The sequence below is a fragment of the Morchella sextelata genome (genome assembly GCF_020137385.1).
Source record: "Morchella sextelata strain SCLS chromosome Unknown scls_12, whole genome shotgun sequence".
Classification (NCBI taxonomy): domain Eukaryota; kingdom Fungi; phylum Ascomycota; class Pezizomycetes; order Pezizales; family Morchellaceae; genus Morchella; species Morchella sextelata.
Window position 1 is genome coordinate 303,944 of NW_025408627.1, and position 19,752 is coordinate 323,695.

A 19,752-nucleotide genomic window follows, 5' to 3' on the forward strand; every position below is an offset into this window, starting at 1 on the left:
TTCTGGAGGGATTGCTTCAACCATCGTTAGAACTATTAGAGCACGACCTTGATAGGCATATAATTATTCCGGTGATTCTAGCCAGGCCCATTACCTCACGAAATATTAGCATCATTACGTAAACCTAGTCCCTTACCTTCCCAAGTTGCAACCGGCCTAGTCCTGGTTCCTGGGCAATAATAAAATCTTGGCACCCTGCCACGTAGAAACAAAAAATACTTCCCCGGGAAGGCTTGAACTTCCAACCTCCCGATGAAACTGTGACAGTAACAGTCGGACGCGCTAACCAATTGCGCCACGGAGAACTTGTATACACACTGTGCTTTTAAATATATAATCAAATATTTGATCAAGCTTCAAACGCACCACCCGCAGATACATACTGTCTTCATATACCATCCGATCGGCAAATTCAAAGTTATTTAGGGTACGTTTCATTGTCCAAGCATTCACTAGGTTACTTTAATTTATCACTCAGTTGGAACCATGTACTATCTACGTTTAAGTACATGTATCTGCTATAAAAAAAGCAAAGCCTAGAAACCCGCTCTACTCAGCTGGATCAAGGAACCTACACGGGGAGACTACCAATTGGCTAAGGGCAGACATACCCGGAATAGAACCAATAGTATAGTAAGAGTTTTACTATTCATTTTAGTTGAAACGGGGAAATAGTTATACTACTAACCTACGTACCTACATACTAAGTGCATGGAGCTACATGCATGTATTATATTAGGGGATTGGAGTGAAGAAATGACTCAATTGAACGATTTTCGGTTTATGGCTACTTACACAAAATGGGGAACAACGCTCAAAGCAGTGGGCCGTTATGAGCTTACATATAACTTTACTTTCTTGATACCACCTAAGCTAAGATACATATCACGGGTCACTCAGCCTCAAAAGAGTTGGGATTAAGAACATGCATGTACTTCTTTACTATGGTCTGTTTAACAGTAGGTACACACATAGGGGAACGTGGAAAGTACGCATACGTTTCTTCTTTCCCCTCCTCTCGTCTCTACCTCTGTCCAGGCATTCCCTTCCATCTAGTTACTCCATCGCTACTCCTTGAATTCAACTCATTTTCAAATTGCAAAAATATTAAAATCTAACTGCCTGCCCTAAAGAAGCACACTACTATTGGGAAGGTTCAAACGAATTAAACCACCGAATCGATAGACTAACCAGATTCCCGAAGTCTGTCAGAATACTTTTTGCTCTTTCTAAATCATACGAAATGTGAGTAGCTCTATATCAACGACACTACGAACACTATCAATTTAGAACTGACGACTTGTCAGTAATCAAAGCCTACATACTTATTAGATCTACATAGGCCTAATAGCGGAAGACTCTTAGCTTAGCCACACGCCACACGCCACAGGTGTGGTAGTAACGAACGTCGAGTGTCAACATAGCATCGTCAACACCAGGATATCCGAACTCTACTTAGATCTTTTCGAATGTCACTCATAGACCCCCTCCGCGTAACGACACGAACTCCAATATGGGTGCATCCACTACTCTGGCGCCTTGGCCATCTAGACGCATTTCACATATCCATCTCTACTGCCACTGCGGAGACCGCCGATCATCCCCGAAAGGATAGAAGGCCCACCACAGTGAGCCATGGGTTCATAGGATCCCGAGATCTCAGATATATACTCCAGGATATGAATCTTCTTGAGACTTATTTGGCCTCATTTATCGCCCGTACAATCAACTCATTCCAGAAAGCGCTAAAACCTAGACCGTTCAGATTCTATTCACAAGAGTAAACAACAAATCCAAGTTACTTACCGTTCCCCGCCACTCACATATCAGTGCTTCAAACTAACAGACTGAATAAATTTGATGAATGTAGTCAACGTCCTAAGCCTCCAAGTCCACTCTTCACATTCTTAAACCATGTTATGCAAATTCACCCCGAACTGGTTATACGTACCCGAAAAGGCTTCCCGTTCCTCATATATAATTGCCCAGGGACCATATATACTCTCCGCCAGAATTTTACAAACACACATGCGGGTGCCGACATTGAGTGGTTGTTAAAACAAACCGTGGTTAATCTCGACTTCGAGCTTGATGTCGTAGATCCGTATAATGTTGCTGCTGCGCTTGCCATCGCTCAGGAACAGCATTCTTGGTTTTGCAGATCCAATCTGACCTCTCCTAAGATACTAAAGGTTCATCACCCCTACCCGATATGAACTAGTTTGTGGGTGAGCTTATGGTGGTGAAGGTGCATCTTATCACGCCGCATCCCACACTAGCCGCGGTATATTTCTACACCGTGGAAGTTCCACTATGGTATTTGGAGGCGTTGATGGACCCCTACTTAAAGGTAGCTGGAAAAGTCCAGATACTGAAAGAGTTTGTAGAACTTCCGGTTCCTCCAGCTAGTGGCCAGGCAGTTATAACGACAGGGCCTTTTCTGGAGAAGATAGGAGAAATATTGGGAGAGATGAGGGCTCTTAACTCAGTCTGAGGTTTATCTCAAAATTGCGCGAAATAGCAAATATTGAAAGCGGGTCAAAATCTTTTGAAATATGGCTGTGAAATTATGGAGGCCTTTTCTTTCAGGCGATACGTGGAGTTTTCTGTACCTCCAACTAAATCCTCAGGTGGAGATATACTCGGTGGATTTGCTTCTCGTGTCAAGTAACTGATAAGGTACCATTCCGGAGGACTACACGTATCGACACCTCCTTATCATGTCCTCGAAGAGTGTAACTAAGGGTAAGATACGCATCCTGTGAGACTGATGGGCATTGGTTATACTTGTGTAACTATCACCCCTCCCTCTCTCAAGCCTCGTATCCCACCATCCACCTTATCCCACCTACCAGACCCCACCATTCCCACGGCCCCATCCCATGCGCTCATCTTTCCTGTATGCCACTCACCGCTTAAAGTGAACAACCCTCCTATATTTTCCTACTCGATGATATTCATCCACGCGCGCACCCAGCATGTGTTCCCGCCTCTGTCGTCCACCCTGTCCATCAAAAAATAATATACCGGTAATCGTTTCCGTCCGTTCGGCTTATTCTGGGCTCGGTTGATATTGCGAGTGACGCGACATGAACAACTTTGGCGCCAAGGCAGGGCTGCATGACTCATATCACGATGGATACGAATGGACGGGATCGGAGAATTTTGTATTTGGGATCAGATTGTATCACTCGGTTTATTCGACGATACATTTATAGAGCTCGGCGAGCCAAACCAGCTTTTTTAGTTCTGGCAGTTTCCGAAATATCCTTCCAACATTCCTCTAGACCCCCGGCCAGCAGCACACACACACACACGACACAAATGATCTCCCTGAACTCGAAACTCGTAACATTAATTATTATATTAAGAGCAAAAAGCGCGTGTTACGAAAAAAAAAGAGGATTTCAAACAGATACCAAATTAAGAAAGAAAAATATCCCATCCCAACCCCCAACCATACAAACCTCTACATTAGTCGGCCCATAAACCCGCTCCGGTATTGTGCAAATTATATGCCTCTTTTCCTCCCACTCTCCGCCCCTCACCCCCCCTCCTTCCCCCGCGCACGACATTCTCTAATATCCCTGGGTATTCATTATCGTGTACCCCCCCGTTACCGAGTCCATCCCTTGCCCCCATCCCCTGCCGTTGTTCATGAACCTGAACTTGAACCCTAATCCATGCCGTCCCTTTTCCGAAAGATAAATGAAATTAAAACGCGAATACATATCCCAGTGTAGTAGGGCGAAGTGGATGAAACATGCAGGCAAGACAAACGATACGCAGATAATGTGCAGATTTGATATAATAAACATATGTATGTAAATCCCCCTCATCCACCTGACAATAATTGTTTTCGAAAAAAAAAAACCGAACAAGAAATTGGAACGCAACCGTTTGCAGAAGAGAAGAAATGAACAAGAAAAACCCCCTAGACTGCACAAGAAAGGAAATTCCGTATGAAAAAGGAAATGGAACGAGGAACGAAAAATATTTCACTGTCGTGAAAAGAAAAAACCGTGAACCAAAAGCACAACCATGATGAATCTCCCTTTCCATCAAAGACAGCCCAAACCCGTCAACTTCCGCACGCGCTCTTTGAACGAAAATACACTATGTAAAAGTAGCAAAACAAGTAACCCCGCGATGCCGCCAATCAATCAACAACAACAGACCCCATATGAACCATTTAAGGAAAAAGCCGTAGAAAACTGCACAATAAGAAAAAGACCCAAGAACCCAACAATGAATAAAAACCATGACCCCTAGAGATATTTGATCCCTTCAAGAACAGACAAAACGTAATGGTGAATTGACAAATAAAATGAAAAAAGGAAGGTGTAAAAAAGAAAAAGGAGTACACGCCCATACTATGAATTATTTATTCGGCGAACATAAGAAAGTTAAACCCCGCTGGTCACTGGTCACCGTTTACCACAAACCACCCTTCTTCTTTTCGCCGCATTCGATTTCTGGGTTCTCCCTGACCCATCTTTCCACATATTTTTTGACCGCAAACTTGCGATCTTTCCTAACCAACTCCTTCGACAGACCAGTGAACAACGAAAGTTCGTCGTCATACTTTCGTCCCACGTTCTCGAATTCTAAGCTGAGATATCGCATGACACCGTAGACGAGTTCTTCAGCAACCTCGGCAGCGTCGACATTGTCATGCTTCTTTGCTGGTGGCAGCGAGGCAACAGTGTAACCTGGTGATGGAGACATAGGCGCATATGAAACGCGGGCAGGTGCAGTTTGAGGGCCCCCGGCAATTGCCAAAGCTAATGTGGGTGAGAGCATTTTCGATGTTGTCGATTCAAAAGAATCCGGGGGTGTTGGGAGCTGGGCGTTTCCTTTGTTGACCGCAATACCGATCGGCTTTGCCATCGCAAGATCTTCAGTAGAAATGCGTGTGTTGTTGAAACCCTTGTGCGGTTTCTCCTCGTGTTCATGGTCGAGGAAAAGTGGCTCAGGCTCCGGGACGGGTACCTTAAAGCGCGAGTAAACAGGTGAGTGACATATCGGATAGTCCTGCTCCTCTTCTGTCTGCTTAGTTTCGAGAATGCCAGGGTCTGTGTTGATAGCTGTCAACCTTGGGCGGATGGTCTCGGAGCTTTCGCTTCGGGCTCCGGAGGATGGACCAGGGTCGCTAGCCTCGGTTCGGATTCTCTTATCGTCGTGCTTGTTTACATCCTCCGTGACGACGGGGAAGGGGTATTCTGACTCTTCTTTGGCCCTCTCCCGCTCGCGCCCGGCAGTCCCCAGTGCACCGTTCTTCTTCAACCCCCGCTCCAACCCAAGAATATATCCAGCAAAACCTTCATCCAGTGACTCTCGCCTGTCGTGACTACGCGATGCTTTGCTGACCTTGGAAGCGACATCCCATGTCGAGCTCGCGGCCGATGATGTTGGTGATGAGCTCAAGCTGGGACATCTAGAGCTTTGAGGGCTGACCATTGGACTTGGCGGGGCAGAGTCAATCGGTTCGTGAAGATGCGACACGTGATCGATAGGCCGAACCCAGGTCTTCTTGACCAACCGTCTTTCTCTTTCTCTATCCCGTACGAATGGGGCGGTGTTATACAGTCCGGGAGTGTCAGGTTTGTCGGTGCTTGTTCTTCGGAGATGTCTCGCGCCAGCTTTTTCGCGGTTAGTCCACCTTGAAACCGAGACAGGCTGTGGCAACTCATTCGGCAGGGGCTGTTGCTGGTTCGAGTCAATCTGCATCTCCGGTAGAGGAACCCTGATGCGGTTTGACCTGCGGGAGGTCTCGATCGGTTGCGGTACCAGGGGTCTACCCGAGATGGGACGGTGTGAGCGTCTGGTGCTCTCGAAAGGTACGGGCAGCGGTGATGATGGCGCTTGGGTCGGTGTCATGGGGCCAAAAAAGGAGGTAGTGGGTGTAGGAGGTCCATCCGGCTTCTGGATCGGGGGTGCAATGGGCCGGTTTGACCTCCTGGTAACTTCCATGGGTTGCGGAAGTTGGATGGAATCGGGTCTGTTGGTTTTTTTGTTGACCTCCACGGGCTGTGGGGCGAACATTGTCCCCTTCGGCGAGATGGTCGAGTGTCGGGCCGAGTGCTTTGGCGATACCTGTGCTCTCTTACCTACCTCAGCACCCTCATCGTCCTTGCTCAGAGGACTTCTCCTGTTGCTCCTCCGCACAGTTTCAACGGGCTGGGGTAGACCCATCCATAAAGTCTCCTCCTCGCTCTTCTTGTTCTTCACCGGGGGCTTCTCAGGGCGGTGGCTGCGCTTTGTCGTCTCAATTGGCTGAGGAAGGATGGGATTGCTGGGAGCGTACGACGAAACGTTGTCAGGTAGGTTGGGGCGATGGTTTGAGTTTGGTCGATTGCTCCTCCTGATGGTTTCGATCGGCTGAGGTACTGGCATGAATACCTTACCGCGTCTTCCTGAGGATCGTACACCACCTGGAGCAGTTGATTTCGAGGTCGTTTCTACAGGCTGGGGGAAGGGAATCACTGCGGGTGTAGGCTTCTTCTCTTCCACTGAAACCTTCTTCGGCGCCACATTCTTTTTGGTTGCCCACTCCAGTAACCTCTTTTCCCTTGCGGCCTCATCTGCTATCTTTTTTGCCTCTGCCGCCTTCTCTTCCTCTGATTTTGCTGCCTCGAGTAGTCTCTTTCGGGTTGCCTGGGTAAGGGCACTGGCCTGACTTGTTTTGTCCTCCGGTTTTCTAACCAGCTTGCTCCGGAGAGAAGCTTCAACTCTCATTGGGGGAGGGATTGGGGGAAGGAATCCAGTCACAGAACCCAGCCACATGATCTCGTCCATGCTCTTCTTCTCCTTCGGCTCGTAGAGTTTCTTCCTCCCATCATCTGCGCTGGTGTTCCTTGAGTGAATGGTCAAGCGAGTAGTATGGGTTGTGGCGCCGACGGTAGGAATCTGAGGAGGTTGCAATGGCCTGTTGTTGGGAGCTTTCGACCGAGGAGCTGTCTCAACAGGTGGCGGCTGCCATACGGAGAGTCTAGCAGACGTTCCTGGTTGCTCAAAGAATGGGGAGAAGAAGCTTGGAGCTTCGTTTGGGATTTGCTGCCGAGGGGTAGCGTTCTGTAGAGGGTTGAGTCCCATTTCGCAGTGGGACCTCGTTTGGGGGTTGGGGGGGGGGGGGATTGCTGTGGTAGTTCGTTGTAGTAATAATGGGTATCTGGCGAGGTAGATGAGATAGATTCACGGATTGCTATTTATGAAAGTAGATTTCTCCGTTCCGATGGATGAGTCGGAGTTGTGGGATGGGGGGGTTGGAGAAGACGCAGATAAGACAAGGTAAATCCGGGGAAGGCAAGGACTAAGTACCACGCGGGTGACACGGGGAGCTACTTGAAGAAAAAAATGAAACAAAAAGCAAAAATAAATTCCAAGAGAATCTGCTTTCGATCACACCATGTCAGAAACAAATTTTGTGCGAGTTGTGAAGAAAAAGGAAGTAAAAGATCATGTGTAGGCAGAAGAGATTAAAAAACTAAGACTCTGGAATGACGAAATGAGCTCGCGTAATGGGAGGCAAGGCGTACCGTTTGTTTGCTTTACAACCAAATAAAAACGGGTATCTTTACGGAGCAGGTCCAATCGAAGTGACTTCCGTGGTGACGGATGACGCCGCTCCCCACGAAGTGTGTCCCGGTTTTCTTGGTGGAGCCGTATGACCGTTTGTATCTAGCAAGGAATTTTACGAGTACTACTCGTTGCTGACCTATGGGAACCAACGAATGGATATGGAGAAGTGCCCTGGGCCCTGCCAAAGGTGTCTACCCTAATTCAGTCTTTGGTAACTGGGCAGAAATGTGTGGGGAGGTTTCCAGGTTCTTTGCTTGATGCCCCTGGTGTTAAATCGTTTGTAGTCCAGTTCCGTTTTCCTCAATCTCGATCGGTTCGATTCGAATACTTTTTGCTGGTGCTTTTCTCCGTTGCGGGGGGATGCAAGAAGCAGTAATAAGGGGATCGAGAAGAAGAAGAGGAGGGGATCCGGTTTTTTTTGGTTTTGTTTTACGCAGTTGAAAAATTCCTGTGACACGTTGGCTACCACCCCTAGACTATTGCTCGAGGAGAAATACTCCTACTTTTTCCGTGTAGTTTGAATTATTTAGTTTTTTTTCCTGCTGTCGGTTTCTTATCCGACACACTTTCACGCACGTCTTTTCAAAGAAGGATGGATAAAGAGCCGCTGGTGCAAATCCCGGCCGGTAGCTTTGGAGAGCGTTATGCAGTGTGTGTGTGGTGGGTTGTGTGTGGTGTGAGGGCGCTGCTGTGTGTGTGTGAAACCCTGTGCGCGTGGAGTGTGGCCTCTTTGTTCGACTTTTATGATGGTCTTTTTTTTGCTCTCTGTTCGGCTGCAAACCTCCAGGATGTTATTTTTTTGCTTTTTTAAAACACAATATCGAGTGCCGGATAGGCTGGATAACGATTTCTGCCGGTGAATGAGGCAATGGGATGTTATTCGAGTTTATGGGTATCTCCGGGAAGTGGTTGCCCGCTGGCAGCGAACAGTGGGGAAGCAATTCAAAGAACGGCGAACGTTCTCGGCTGTTGAGAATTGTAGGGCGAATGGGAGAAATCTAGAGCAATGGGGTTTCAAAAGCAAGGGGCCGGGCAGAAGTGAAGAAAAGGGAAGAATGGAGATGGATTATGCAAAGGGAGAAAGATGGGCACAAACGCTGTTTTAGACCTCAAAGAGGAGAGGCTATTGCGTCCGTCTAGCTGACTGATTGACAATGCTCCCCACAATTGCAGCTAAAAGAAGAATGATGGCAATATTTGGACACAGTTCAGCGGGGCGGCGAACGAGCGAGTGGCGTAAAAGTAGGGCCAGTTACAGTAACAATAGCAATAATGATAGTTCAGGGGTGTGAGCAATTGCAATTGAGTTTTTTCCCCGGAAAAGAATAGGGATATAACAGTAGAGAGAAGGGGCACGGTGAGAAAGTAGAGAGAAAGATGGAGGTCGATGAGCAATCCCCCGAGCAAGAACGTGATTTGAGAAGACGCCAGAGAGCAGATGACAACAAAGATCTGCTAGTTCTCAATTACGGAGACAGGAGGAACGTTATCCCGTAGTTGTAGACTTCGATCTAGACATACAACACCAAACACTTTCAAGACTCCCTTGCCTTACTGATTCCTCTTGTGATTCTTTTTGCAGATGAATTGATACCTCATGTCTTCTCACTCAGCTGTGTTGAAAATTCAACAAAGCTTTCGCTGTCCCTTCTGCATCACAACTCCCGTCCGTGTATTGCCTACTCACGTTGACTGTCCTACGCCTAGGCAACTCAATTGCAGTTCTCTCCGCACGGGTCGGGTCTTTTCATTCCTGGAACTGGAATTGGGCTATATAGGATCCAATTATAGGCTTTGCGTGTTCATTTGATGAACTTTACTTTAGGTACATGTGAGCACACGCACATTGAGCACAGAAGTCAAGTACTCCAGAGTGAGTACCTCTACTCTAGGTATGTACTTGTAATCCGTAGACGACTCGTTAAATCCAGCAGGTGCGAATCCAGAGTCTAAGGTACTCTACTCTCGTCTACAGGAGTACTATACTGCTACTAGTACTCTACCAGCAACCAGCAGCATGGGAGCTGTATGGGAGTAACGCAGCCAATTGCGCCCTGACTGCAACACGGCATTAGAGCAACCAGGCCGGTCTTCTGCCTAGTCTAGGTTGGGAGCACTAAGCGATATACTAAGCTCCCCCATGGCCAGTCCACTCCACATATCATACTCATCAACGCTACGACATGCCTAGGAGACGAGGAGCCTCTCCACCATGTGAATTAACTGTCTGTCCTAGGCAGCCTCCCACTCCCGCCCCTTAACATTTCTCTTTCATCTCGATTCTCCACACTGGTGCCACTGGCGGTTGACTCGGCGATACGAACACTTCCCGAATTTAAACAGCTGTCGTGGAGTACTACTACTCTACATCTAGTAGTGCTATACTGAGGGCCAGTATGTACCTACTGTACTCGGCACACAGCAACAGCAGCAGTTATCACACACAGGAATGTTACCGTATGTCGTTGTACCTGTTCTACATATATCCTGTTTCATATTCCCCCGGTGATGCTGGGTATCAATGATTGGAAACGGAAGAAAAGGAAAATAACGGGGAAACATAGTTTTTATGCAATGTAGGTAGTAGGTACATAAGCACGATGTTCCTCTGGACCCCCTCCCCAAGTTAAAACAGGCACCAAGTCACGCGCTACACCCCATCTCATATCTCGCTGCGCTGCTTGCTGCAATGCAACGCTCCACCACATCCCATCCCATCTCAAAGATCCCAGTTGGAAAAGAAGAAATAAAGGAAGCAGTTGGGGAAGGAAGCAGAAACGGAGGGCAGACGGATCAATCAAATCTAATCCTTTCCTCACTGTGCCCCGTGCGCCTGCAGCCAATGCTTGTTGTCTCACTCAGTCCTGGTCGTTTGTCGTTGGTCGTTGCCGGTCACCCCACAATCACCTGCCTTACATATCGTACTTCCCATATTACCCCCCGCTACTGCACATTTCGCTTGTTTGCCTGCCTCAACAGCAGCAGCGGCATACATATGTGCTGTCTTTCTAACGAGAAGAAATTCGTCAAAGATCTCATTCTCGAGGTGGTTGGATATCGTCTATTGGGTTACTCACTCAACTCCAACACCTGGGCCAAGAAGGAATTAAGAAGAAGTGTCGTGAAGAAGAAAAAAAGCACTTAAACGGGAGCCTCCGATACCTCAACCTCCTCGTTCTTCTTCCCCATGTCTTGATACTTGTAAGCAGTGCTATTAGGGTACATGCAGTTAGAAGTAGCTTAGATACAAGCTACACTAGAAGCAAGCAACCCTCAACCTCTTCAATTCCGTGTCCGCAAATACCTATCCCCACACCCAACCCCCCGGCCCCTCCTCCTTCCTCCCCCACGCCACGCAAAAAATTACGGAGCAAGCACTGGTCCAGGCCGTTATGGAGTTCTCCCCTTCGCTTTTCGCCATGGGTGGTTCAAGAGAGTGAAAAAAAATTGCCCATTCCGCTTCGAAGGGCAGGCGAACGCGAAAACTCGGACGCATGCAATCTATTTTTGCATGCACGCCAAGCGCACAGACAGGCTCGACCACACCCTCAAGAAAAAGAAGAACGACGCCGCCATGTTAGGGATTGATCGGCCTGAACACCGTGGCGCTTACTATACTACAGGTGCTCTAGATACTGCTCTGGCTCTGCCTTACAGCTCCTAAGCTTTCAACCTCATTTGATTTGCAACTTGCAGAAGGTTGCCTTCTATCCTTATCGATGGGAGGCTGCATCATTGCAAAAACTTAAAGACGCAAGTTGACTTTGGGATTTTCCTACTGGTGACATGTGAATGACAGGATAGAGTAGTCTACATGTTCTTGGGCGTGAGATATGCTCGAGAGGCACAAGAACAATAAGAAAGATTTTCATTAACCTACATGATACACGCACAATCCTGGACGTTTAACCGGCTTCTCCCCCCTCCCCTCCCCCCTTCCTTCTTCTTCTCCACTAGGGGATTGACGCTTATTCTGTTATTTCATTCAGATGTCACTGGCAGGAAAACGCTCCCAAAATTCTATTCTAAATTCTAAAGACAACTTGCGCCCTTGGAACCGGGTCTCTTCTTATCGATGCTTGACGTTCATAACCGGATCCTATCTCAACACTACGCAAGAGATGTGTTGATACATGACGCAAAGGATGACCTAGGTGGAGCCTTATCTACAGCTGCAATCCTTTGTCTGGTTTATATAAAAAAATCTGACATGTGAGATAGCGAAAGCAAGAACCCTCCCGTCCGGAACCTAAATGGATCATCGTGGTCTCGGTTCGGTCCGACACTTGTCTGTGGAACCGGCGGGGCTGTCGGATCTTCTGGACCGGAGGGAAACCGGCAGCGCGGGATAAACTTATTTTTATCTATGGGTCGAGAAGCTATGGTGGGTAGGTGTGTAAACTTCGGCGTTTGTAGCCAATCAATCTATAGAAATTGGGAGATCTACTCCCATAATGGTACTAGCGCCTAGCCTAACGGTGGAATTTTTCTCTAATTCCCATACAAAAAAGGTTCCTCTGAAGTTGACACACCCACCCCCTATGCCTTCTCGCGCCATATATAATAATTATTCTCGTATGTATTTTTATAATTTATGATAGAGACTAATGTAGGTACAGAAAAGAATCCACAAAAGCAGAAAGGAAACAACTGCCGTTTGGAAAACAGAATACATGACGTATCTCGCTTCGCTATCGATAGTGTTTTTTTTTTTTTTTTTTTTTTTTTTTTTCGTTTCGCAATTGCTCACGGGGGCAGAATTCATTTCAGAAAACCGCCTAGAGACTCCCGCTAAATTCGTGGTTACTCCGCAATTGTGGAGATACCGGGGAAGAAGGATGAGGTGGAGGAAGCAAGAGGTGGAAGGAAAAAGAATTAATTCCCTCGGATAACAGCGCTAGTACTTTCCTAAGAGCATTCGTGGCAGCCACAGTGTTGAGTTTAAAACTCATTCATTCCAACACTTACCAGAATGTCCCAGAAGCAAGGTGAGGAAATTAAAAAATTACCAATGACCCAGCGCCAGCTGTTATCCAAATTCAGATTTTGCAGTAGCCACTGCACTCATTCAAGAAACACATCCCACTGCCCTTCCATGCGTTCGCAGCAGGAACTTTGCCTATCTTGAAATTACATGCAGACGTCAGGTACAACATGCAGATAATCTAGTTGGCGCCGGGATTATGTTGTGCATGTAACAAATCCCCTACTCTTGCTGTGAATTTGTGATATCAGAAATCTATGGATAGGGTGCATATTAGATTGAGAAAAGCATGCGATGCCCAATCTAGGGCTGCGAGTGTGGCAACTTCCTGCCTGTGAATGACAAACTAGTTAGTTTAGTTGTAGTTGATTAGCTATCAAGATTATCGGAATTTGACTCGTGTATTACTTTGTTTTTGGCAGCCCGGCGGTGTTTCTTCGGTTCTTTCATGAATCATAGGAATTAGTTGTGCGAGTACCCAGATTCAAGGCTGGTGTGACACATTTTGAGAGGAGCAACGAAGGAGGGGTATGTTTGACCATGACTCTTCCTGCCCATGATACGCTGGATACCCTTTCAACAGAGTTGCGAAATGGACCGTTGGGGGTTTCCCCACTATCTATCAGCTAGCACGTAGCAGAAGGAGGGGGGGGATGAAGCCTTGAAACAAAGTACGGAGAGAGGCACGGGAAAACGCATACCGGTGCGGTCTGTTCAGCTGACCGCCGCGGTAAAAGTCGGATGAGCTCTCATCTTTTTTGTCCGGGTTAACTCCGTTTCCCCGGGAAGTCGAGTGTGCCGAGGGAGGTTCCTTCCTCACACGCCGAGCTCCGATGACCTGACTGAAAATAACGCCAGGGTGCATGTAGGCATCAATCAGCCCATTGCAGTTGGCAAAAGTCGTGCAATCCCTCGCTAGCAATCGAGATCGATGTACTCTACGAGGGAATTTAATAATGAGCTTTTTAATATCATTACCGGTCCTTTGTAGAATAATGGAGCTGCCACAAAATCCCCGCCAAAACCTCCCGGCATCTGAGTTGTGGTGGACAGTAGTAACGTTACAGAACACGGCAAGCTATCTGGTCTAGTTGATTAGAAGATAGATTAGCGTTGGCATTTCTGAAAGCCTCAGTAACACCACCGTTCAACTGCCCATCGATACATACCTCCACTATGATACATATTCATACATCAGGCGGCCAAGAATTCTGGAGAATAGATTGAGTGCATGCATGCATGCACAGCTGGGAGAGTAAAAACACGGTATCGGTATCGTGGGTGGCTGGAGTGTATGTGCCTACATACTCTCGAGCAGAAGAGTGGTACAGGCAAGCAAGCATGAGGGGAAACAATCTGTAGAACAGTCTTGAGGACACGATGCATTGGAGGTACATCACAAAAGATACCTACATACATGTAGCTATGCTACTATAAATAGAACCACCAGAAGGCATGCCACCAATCACAAGTCTTCCTTCATCTTGATCACGTCCTCGAGACCGCTCTAAGAATCCGAGTGACCACATTCGTAGAACTAAGTGTGTCTCTATTCGGTTTCGCAACGGAGAAACTATCGTTGTTAATGCCATGGAGTAGAGAAGACTGCCAGTAAGGATTCCGGGCTGGACCTTTCTTTCCCCAGGATTTACCTGTAATAGTTAGGCGAGTCCCTCCCTTCGTTACCAATGTGATCGACATGTGCGTACCCGCCTAACCGCACGTACTTACAGATTTGCCTCACGCTGCTCCCCCGGATAGGTGCTCAAGATGGACTTGTCTCAGTCGGCGAATCAGTTGATCAGCCAGTGAGATATATTGCAAGGTATGATATAACCCAGCATTCATGCGGCTGGCAATTGATAATTGTACGCCCTGTGTTGGTTTTCATGAGTTGAAGTTGAAGTTCACAATTAAGGCACGATGACGATGCATATGAGGCTCAGTGCCATGCCACCACTCCATGTCTTGGGTGGTGCGGGCCGATCAAATTTGGTTTTAAGGTTAGACATCACTTACCAAGAAAGCTTGTGCAGTCGCTTATCTCAAACCATTCCCAAAATATCGGTCCGGCAGCTAGCCGTACGGTACTACGCCACCGAAGATGGCAGTTTTTACCAACACACTTTACACACAATTTTGCAAAGCATAATCGGCTCACTTACCTCCGAAATTATTCTTCTTGTTTCACTCTCGATTTCTGCAAGAATCCGTGGATCTAGGTATGTGGGCCATACTGTTGTTTTTCACTCGTTCGATCGCTTATTATGTATTATTACTTACTTACATCTTATTGGAAGGCCGGCATACCGCATACACACCTCGAGCACCTACTCCAAATAGCAGTTACACAACGGATTTCTAGCCACCATGTGAACCACAACTACGTTACATGATATGATATGTGAAGGCAAGCAAACACATTCAGTCAGTCATGTGCTTCTCACGACCGCGTTACTCCTTGCGAAAGTCTCATTTCCTCCTTCGATCTAGATGGAGAACATACCACATTCCATATTCTCCATACAGACAGTACAAAAAATCAGAGTTTTGGGACTGCATAAAAGTCCGGGGAAAAGAAAAATTCGTATTGTGCGGGGTGCATGGGGATCGTGGATCGGGATCTTGGTGTCCTCATCGAGTGTTTTCTTCTTGAGGAACCGTTTTTGCTTTTTTCCCTTTCCCGCGGCATGGTGGTCATGGATCGTGGAACGTATAACGTGGTAAAGAAGCTCCCTCGTCTTGCAAGGACCAATAATTAGCTATTGGGTGTGAATCCCCTATGTCCAGAATCCAAAGAGTTGTTTCTTCCGATGGAAACACATAGCACGACTATGGATTGTTACCGCGGATTACCTACGCCAGGAGGCCAGCCTTCTAGCTCCAAATAGAAAACCGATTTCTTCGACTTTTGGATCACCATTTGGTTTTTGTCACGATACAAGACGGGCATATAGTGTGCATCTCGTGATGCGTATGGATCGAGGCTGGAAAGGATACAATAACCAAATTAACCCTAACTAACCCAATTAATAACTCACACCAACTAACTGGCCTTCTCTTGAGGTATGTATCTAGTACTCATATGGTACTTGTAACCTGTGTACGGGGTTTTCTCGCTATGGTAATTGCAATTGTAGCATGATTTGTCGGGGAACTCGTTACAGAATCCTCGGCCTCCGGCTGCGTTGTCAGTTGCGCCGCACCCCACGCAACCCAACGCGTTTACCACGGTACCAACCCCCCGATCTTCTCCCCGTCGGCGCCTTCTATTTAGCTATAATGGTGTGACTAGTACATGTTATGTGCCTACTCCCGAACGCAGGGTCCTTGGATTTCTGTCGCCGAGTGTACTCATACTGTTGTCTTCTTGGGTCTGGAGATCACACGAGATCGCTTGCGACAAGTGGTATGTAGGTACTTTGTCCCAGGCTTTCGATTCCTGATCCCAACTGCAGGAGAGGTTCTCGTGATTCTTTCACTCTCAGCTGGTGACAGCACGGTTTAAAAGTTACTCTACCTACCCCGTTCTTATCACCGTCGGAAGTACCTAATGCTGAATGAATAAGTGACACTCGTAATTTCCACGTCCCCCCATGATCCTTAGAGTATCTAATGGGAGACCCGGCTAATCCTGAGTAGTGTCCTGAGTTTCCACTCTATGCATGAGGTTTGCTGCACATTCTAGATGCACCCTATGCACCCGCATCGCATCGGGGCTATCCCAAACTCGTGGGAAGCGCGTGACGAATTTTCTTTCTTGGATACATACTCTACCTAATTTTTACTTTTGGATTCTCTTGGCGGGTCTCATCTAGAAATACCGTTTGGATTTAGATTTCCGTACACCCGCAGCGAGTGATTAGTCGTGAACCTCAGCAAATCGGAAGTCCAGAAGGACTTTAAGGTTTCAATGCTGTCTCTGGTGTGTTTCTCGGGATGCAGTTGCTTTGGTGGGAACAAGGACAATGATAATAATACAGATCCAAGGCTCAAAGTAAACAACTATTACACTTGGAGTCATTGCCAGTCGGTCAGCCTTAAGTGGGAGCCGCAAGATCTTCTCCCGATGAAAAGAGTTTTGGGAAGGTTCATGAGGAAGGTTATTCGTCTACGTAGCGGTGATGGGTATCCGTCAATGGTAGTGAAGACGAGTCACAAGCCTGAATTCGGGTATATTGCCCCTTTTGGCTGTTCCACGGCGGCTTGCCAATGCTAACAGGTGAGAATATAGCTGGGAATGTTGGCTGGGCGGAACAAATGAACGTTCAGCTCCTTCGATTATAGGAAGTAGATAAACATTTTGTCTCTACTATAGGATTTACACCTTCAAGTGCTCTAGGAACCTACTCTAGGTAGTTGCATACGGCAAGCAATGCCAGGGAACTTGGTGCGAAATGACAATCATCTCTCAATGGATTCAGGGCTAGGGCTCCCACGGTGTGTTTTCCCCCTCTGTCACCCGTGTGCAGTGCAGTTTAAAACGTCCCATGTAAGAACGATCTCTGTTCGAAAGCGGGCTGTGTTGCGGGAAATAACAAGGAGAACCTAGAGCAGAAAGGTAGTTTCTACTACACAGAACGTTGATCGATGCAAGAGTGATGATCGATGATACCTTCCAGAATGCCCGGCCTTCTGGATCAGGGAATTGATAGCGTGACAGACATGTGTTGCGCATCAGATCCAGCAAAGACGCGCGTATCACAACCGCCAGACCTGTCACTCTGGAAATCTCCGACCAAATGCACGGAGATGCGTCTTTTTTAATTGCCTCCCGCCGAGGCAAGCGAACGAACGAACGGTGAGCAGGCAGCGACACGACTGGGCTGCTAGCTCTTGGAACCCTTTAAGATTATTCTTTTAGGTTATTCCGTGTGTTGTCTCGGCCGGGCGTACGGCTTCCGTTCCGCTTAACCATTAGGCCGGTTTTCAGGAAAGGATCGACAGGATTGCCGGTTTTAGCGCGGGGATCGCCACTATGTGTGCCATACCAGTATTCATAGATTCTCACTCGGACTACTTGCCGATGCTTAGTTGATTTCGGGAGTTAAGAGGCAATCGGAGCGTTGTGCCTCGGGAGAGGGAGACGTTAGTACTGCGGTGAGAACACGGTAGATATTGGGGTTTGCGGGTGAGATTTACGCATGGGGAATCACTCGCATCTTAGGGGTTCACGCTGTATGTTTCATTCACCCAGAGTATTTGAGATCTAATCTGGCATTGTAATCTAGATGAAACATTGATCGACGCATTGTGTAGCCTGGATAAGTTTATCTCTCTTTCGAACATCGAGCCAAACAAAACGTAAGGCGAAGCGGATCCCTGGGAATCTGGGCGAATCACCCGCTGTCGTGTGCCAAAAAGGGTTAACTTAGCGGTGCGGCGGGTTTCCGAATACCAACCACTTATTTCCTAGTTTTTGCAAATGTTTACCGATTTGTTCCGCCGGACTGGCGAAGACTTTCACCCCTGGGGCCACGAAAGCGCCGACCCGACAGTCTCTTACGGGGGGGCGGGGGGCGGACCGATTCCAAATTGATATGCTCTATAATAAAGTACTGCAATTTTTGGGCATCATTTACCTCTTTCGACAGACACCTTCTGTCCAAGAGTTTTATTTTGGTTTACTTACTCTAGAAAGGACATCTGCATATGTGCGCATATGATCATTGGCAGGGTAAATATATATCCCCGCTTCGAAGATCCGGCTACGCTGTACAAGTCACGAATTAAGTCCCTGGAGATCTGCGGAAATCAACTTTATTTTGTGTATATCATTCCTCTCATGAGAGACGATTGACAGGGGAAATCGGGGAAATATGGCGCAGGACGGAGCGGGAGTGTCAATTACGACAAGACCCCTCGCGGACGGTATAGGACCCTGCCCCAGGATCGTGTCGATCTTTTAGGAACTGTATATACGTTTTAGTCCCTGGATGGCGTCACTAGTGGCTGGATAAGGGACCCCATTCGCCGAAATTTATGCATCCGTCGAGGAGGATTATATCGGCGATGCGCGCGGTAGCCCTACTGCAAGCACATCTCCACAGAGGTTGCTCGGGAATAGATTCTATATGTATGTGATATAATGGCATATCTTTATTCTACAAGTGAATATATCAACAACCACGATCATAGCTACATCGAAAGGTTCTAAGGGACCATAAACCGGAAATACAGTAGCTGGACCTCGGTTTTATTATCCTCCTTTTCAGGATCTGACGATCTCCCTGTTGATCGGAGTTCACACAAGAAATAAAGAATCCGGGAGGAGGGAATAACCAACAGAAACAAATGTAGATAAATTAAGAATCTAATGAAGTAATAGATGCCTCGGGCTGAGTGTGGCCCACCATGGAGAGAACATGTATTGGTGAAACTCTCGATCTTCGAACGTTTACACCTAGAAAAGTTGCTCTTAATCATGTATCAAATAAGAGTAACGCAGCCAATGAAACCCTGGTCCAACAATGAGGATTGGCTCCTTTTGCCTCTGGTAACGCACAATCCTGTTATCTCTAGATTTCCTAAATTAGTTGTACTCTTATTGGTGTGAATCTTCCCCAACAAAGGGCTCTTCTCGTTCTTGGTGTCTCGAGATCTGTGTGGGGGTTAAACAAGTTTTGTCTCCCAGAAAAGCACTGGTGCCGAAGGGCTTGGCATACTCGGAGCGTGATGTGATGTGATGGAGCACCGTAATATGCGAAGGGAGCACACGGCCGGGGGCTTGTAAGAGTCGATTGAAGAATGTTCCAGCTCAGGTTCTTGCCCAAGTGCGTGCTTACCACTAATAGAGTTTTGTAATCCCAAGAATACAAAACCAAGGCAGAGTGGATATGCAGAGTTGACTCTCGAGCCTTCGCCTCTGGATCTGAGCTTCGTGATTGTAGATAGATCGATACAAGAATCTAAGATTGTTTAACAATTTTGGAGGAGCACCTCCAAACAGTCTCAGGGCTTCAAATCCAGATCGAGCTGCATGGGCACTTGGCTGCTGTAAGTTGGCACTGGGTATCCAGATTTCTTCTTATCAGACAAAACGTCCGATATATCTGTTGATTAGGGTTTTTGTTGAGGGGGGATAGGTTTTGGTATTCATGGGTATCAGTACCGTAAGAATGGGTAATGGTCGTATGACATGAACTAACTTGCCAAGATTGTTTGATTGATTGATTGATAAAATTGCC

At 47.1% G+C, this 19,752-nt stretch overlaps 3 protein-coding genes across 3 annotated transcripts; 2 read left to right on the forward strand and 1 right to left on the reverse strand.

Annotated features, from left to right (window-relative positions):
• Positions 1-1,919: 1,919 nt before the first annotated feature.
• Positions 1,920-2,494, forward strand: H6S33_001983 (uncharacterized protein; the record flags this gene model as incomplete). The annotated part of the gene is made up of 2 exons (XM_044833788.1): positions 1,920-2,192; positions 2,249-2,494. The coding sequence occupies 2 exons, from the start codon at positions 1,920-1,922 to the stop codon at positions 2,492-2,494; spliced, it is 519 nt and encodes a 172-aa protein (XP_044693126.1).
• A 1,940-nt stretch (positions 2,495-4,434) lies between these two features.
• H6S33_001984 (uncharacterized protein) lies at positions 4,435-7,095 on the reverse strand (the record flags this gene model as incomplete). Its single annotated transcript, XM_044833789.1, has 1 exon — positions 4,435-7,095. The coding sequence occupies one exon, from the start codon at positions 7,093-7,095 to the stop codon at positions 4,435-4,437; it is 2,661 nt and encodes an 886-aa protein (XP_044693127.1).
• A 9,383-nt stretch (positions 7,096-16,478) lies between these two features.
• On the forward strand, positions 16,479-16,863 carry H6S33_001985 (uncharacterized protein; the record flags this gene model as incomplete). Its single annotated transcript, XM_044833790.1, has 4 exons — positions 16,479-16,490; positions 16,556-16,562; positions 16,624-16,738; positions 16,800-16,863. 4 exons carry the CDS (start codon positions 16,479-16,481, stop codon positions 16,861-16,863), a joined length of 198 nt encoding a protein of 65 aa, XP_044693128.1.
• Between the last annotated feature and the right edge of the window lie 2,889 nt (positions 16,864-19,752).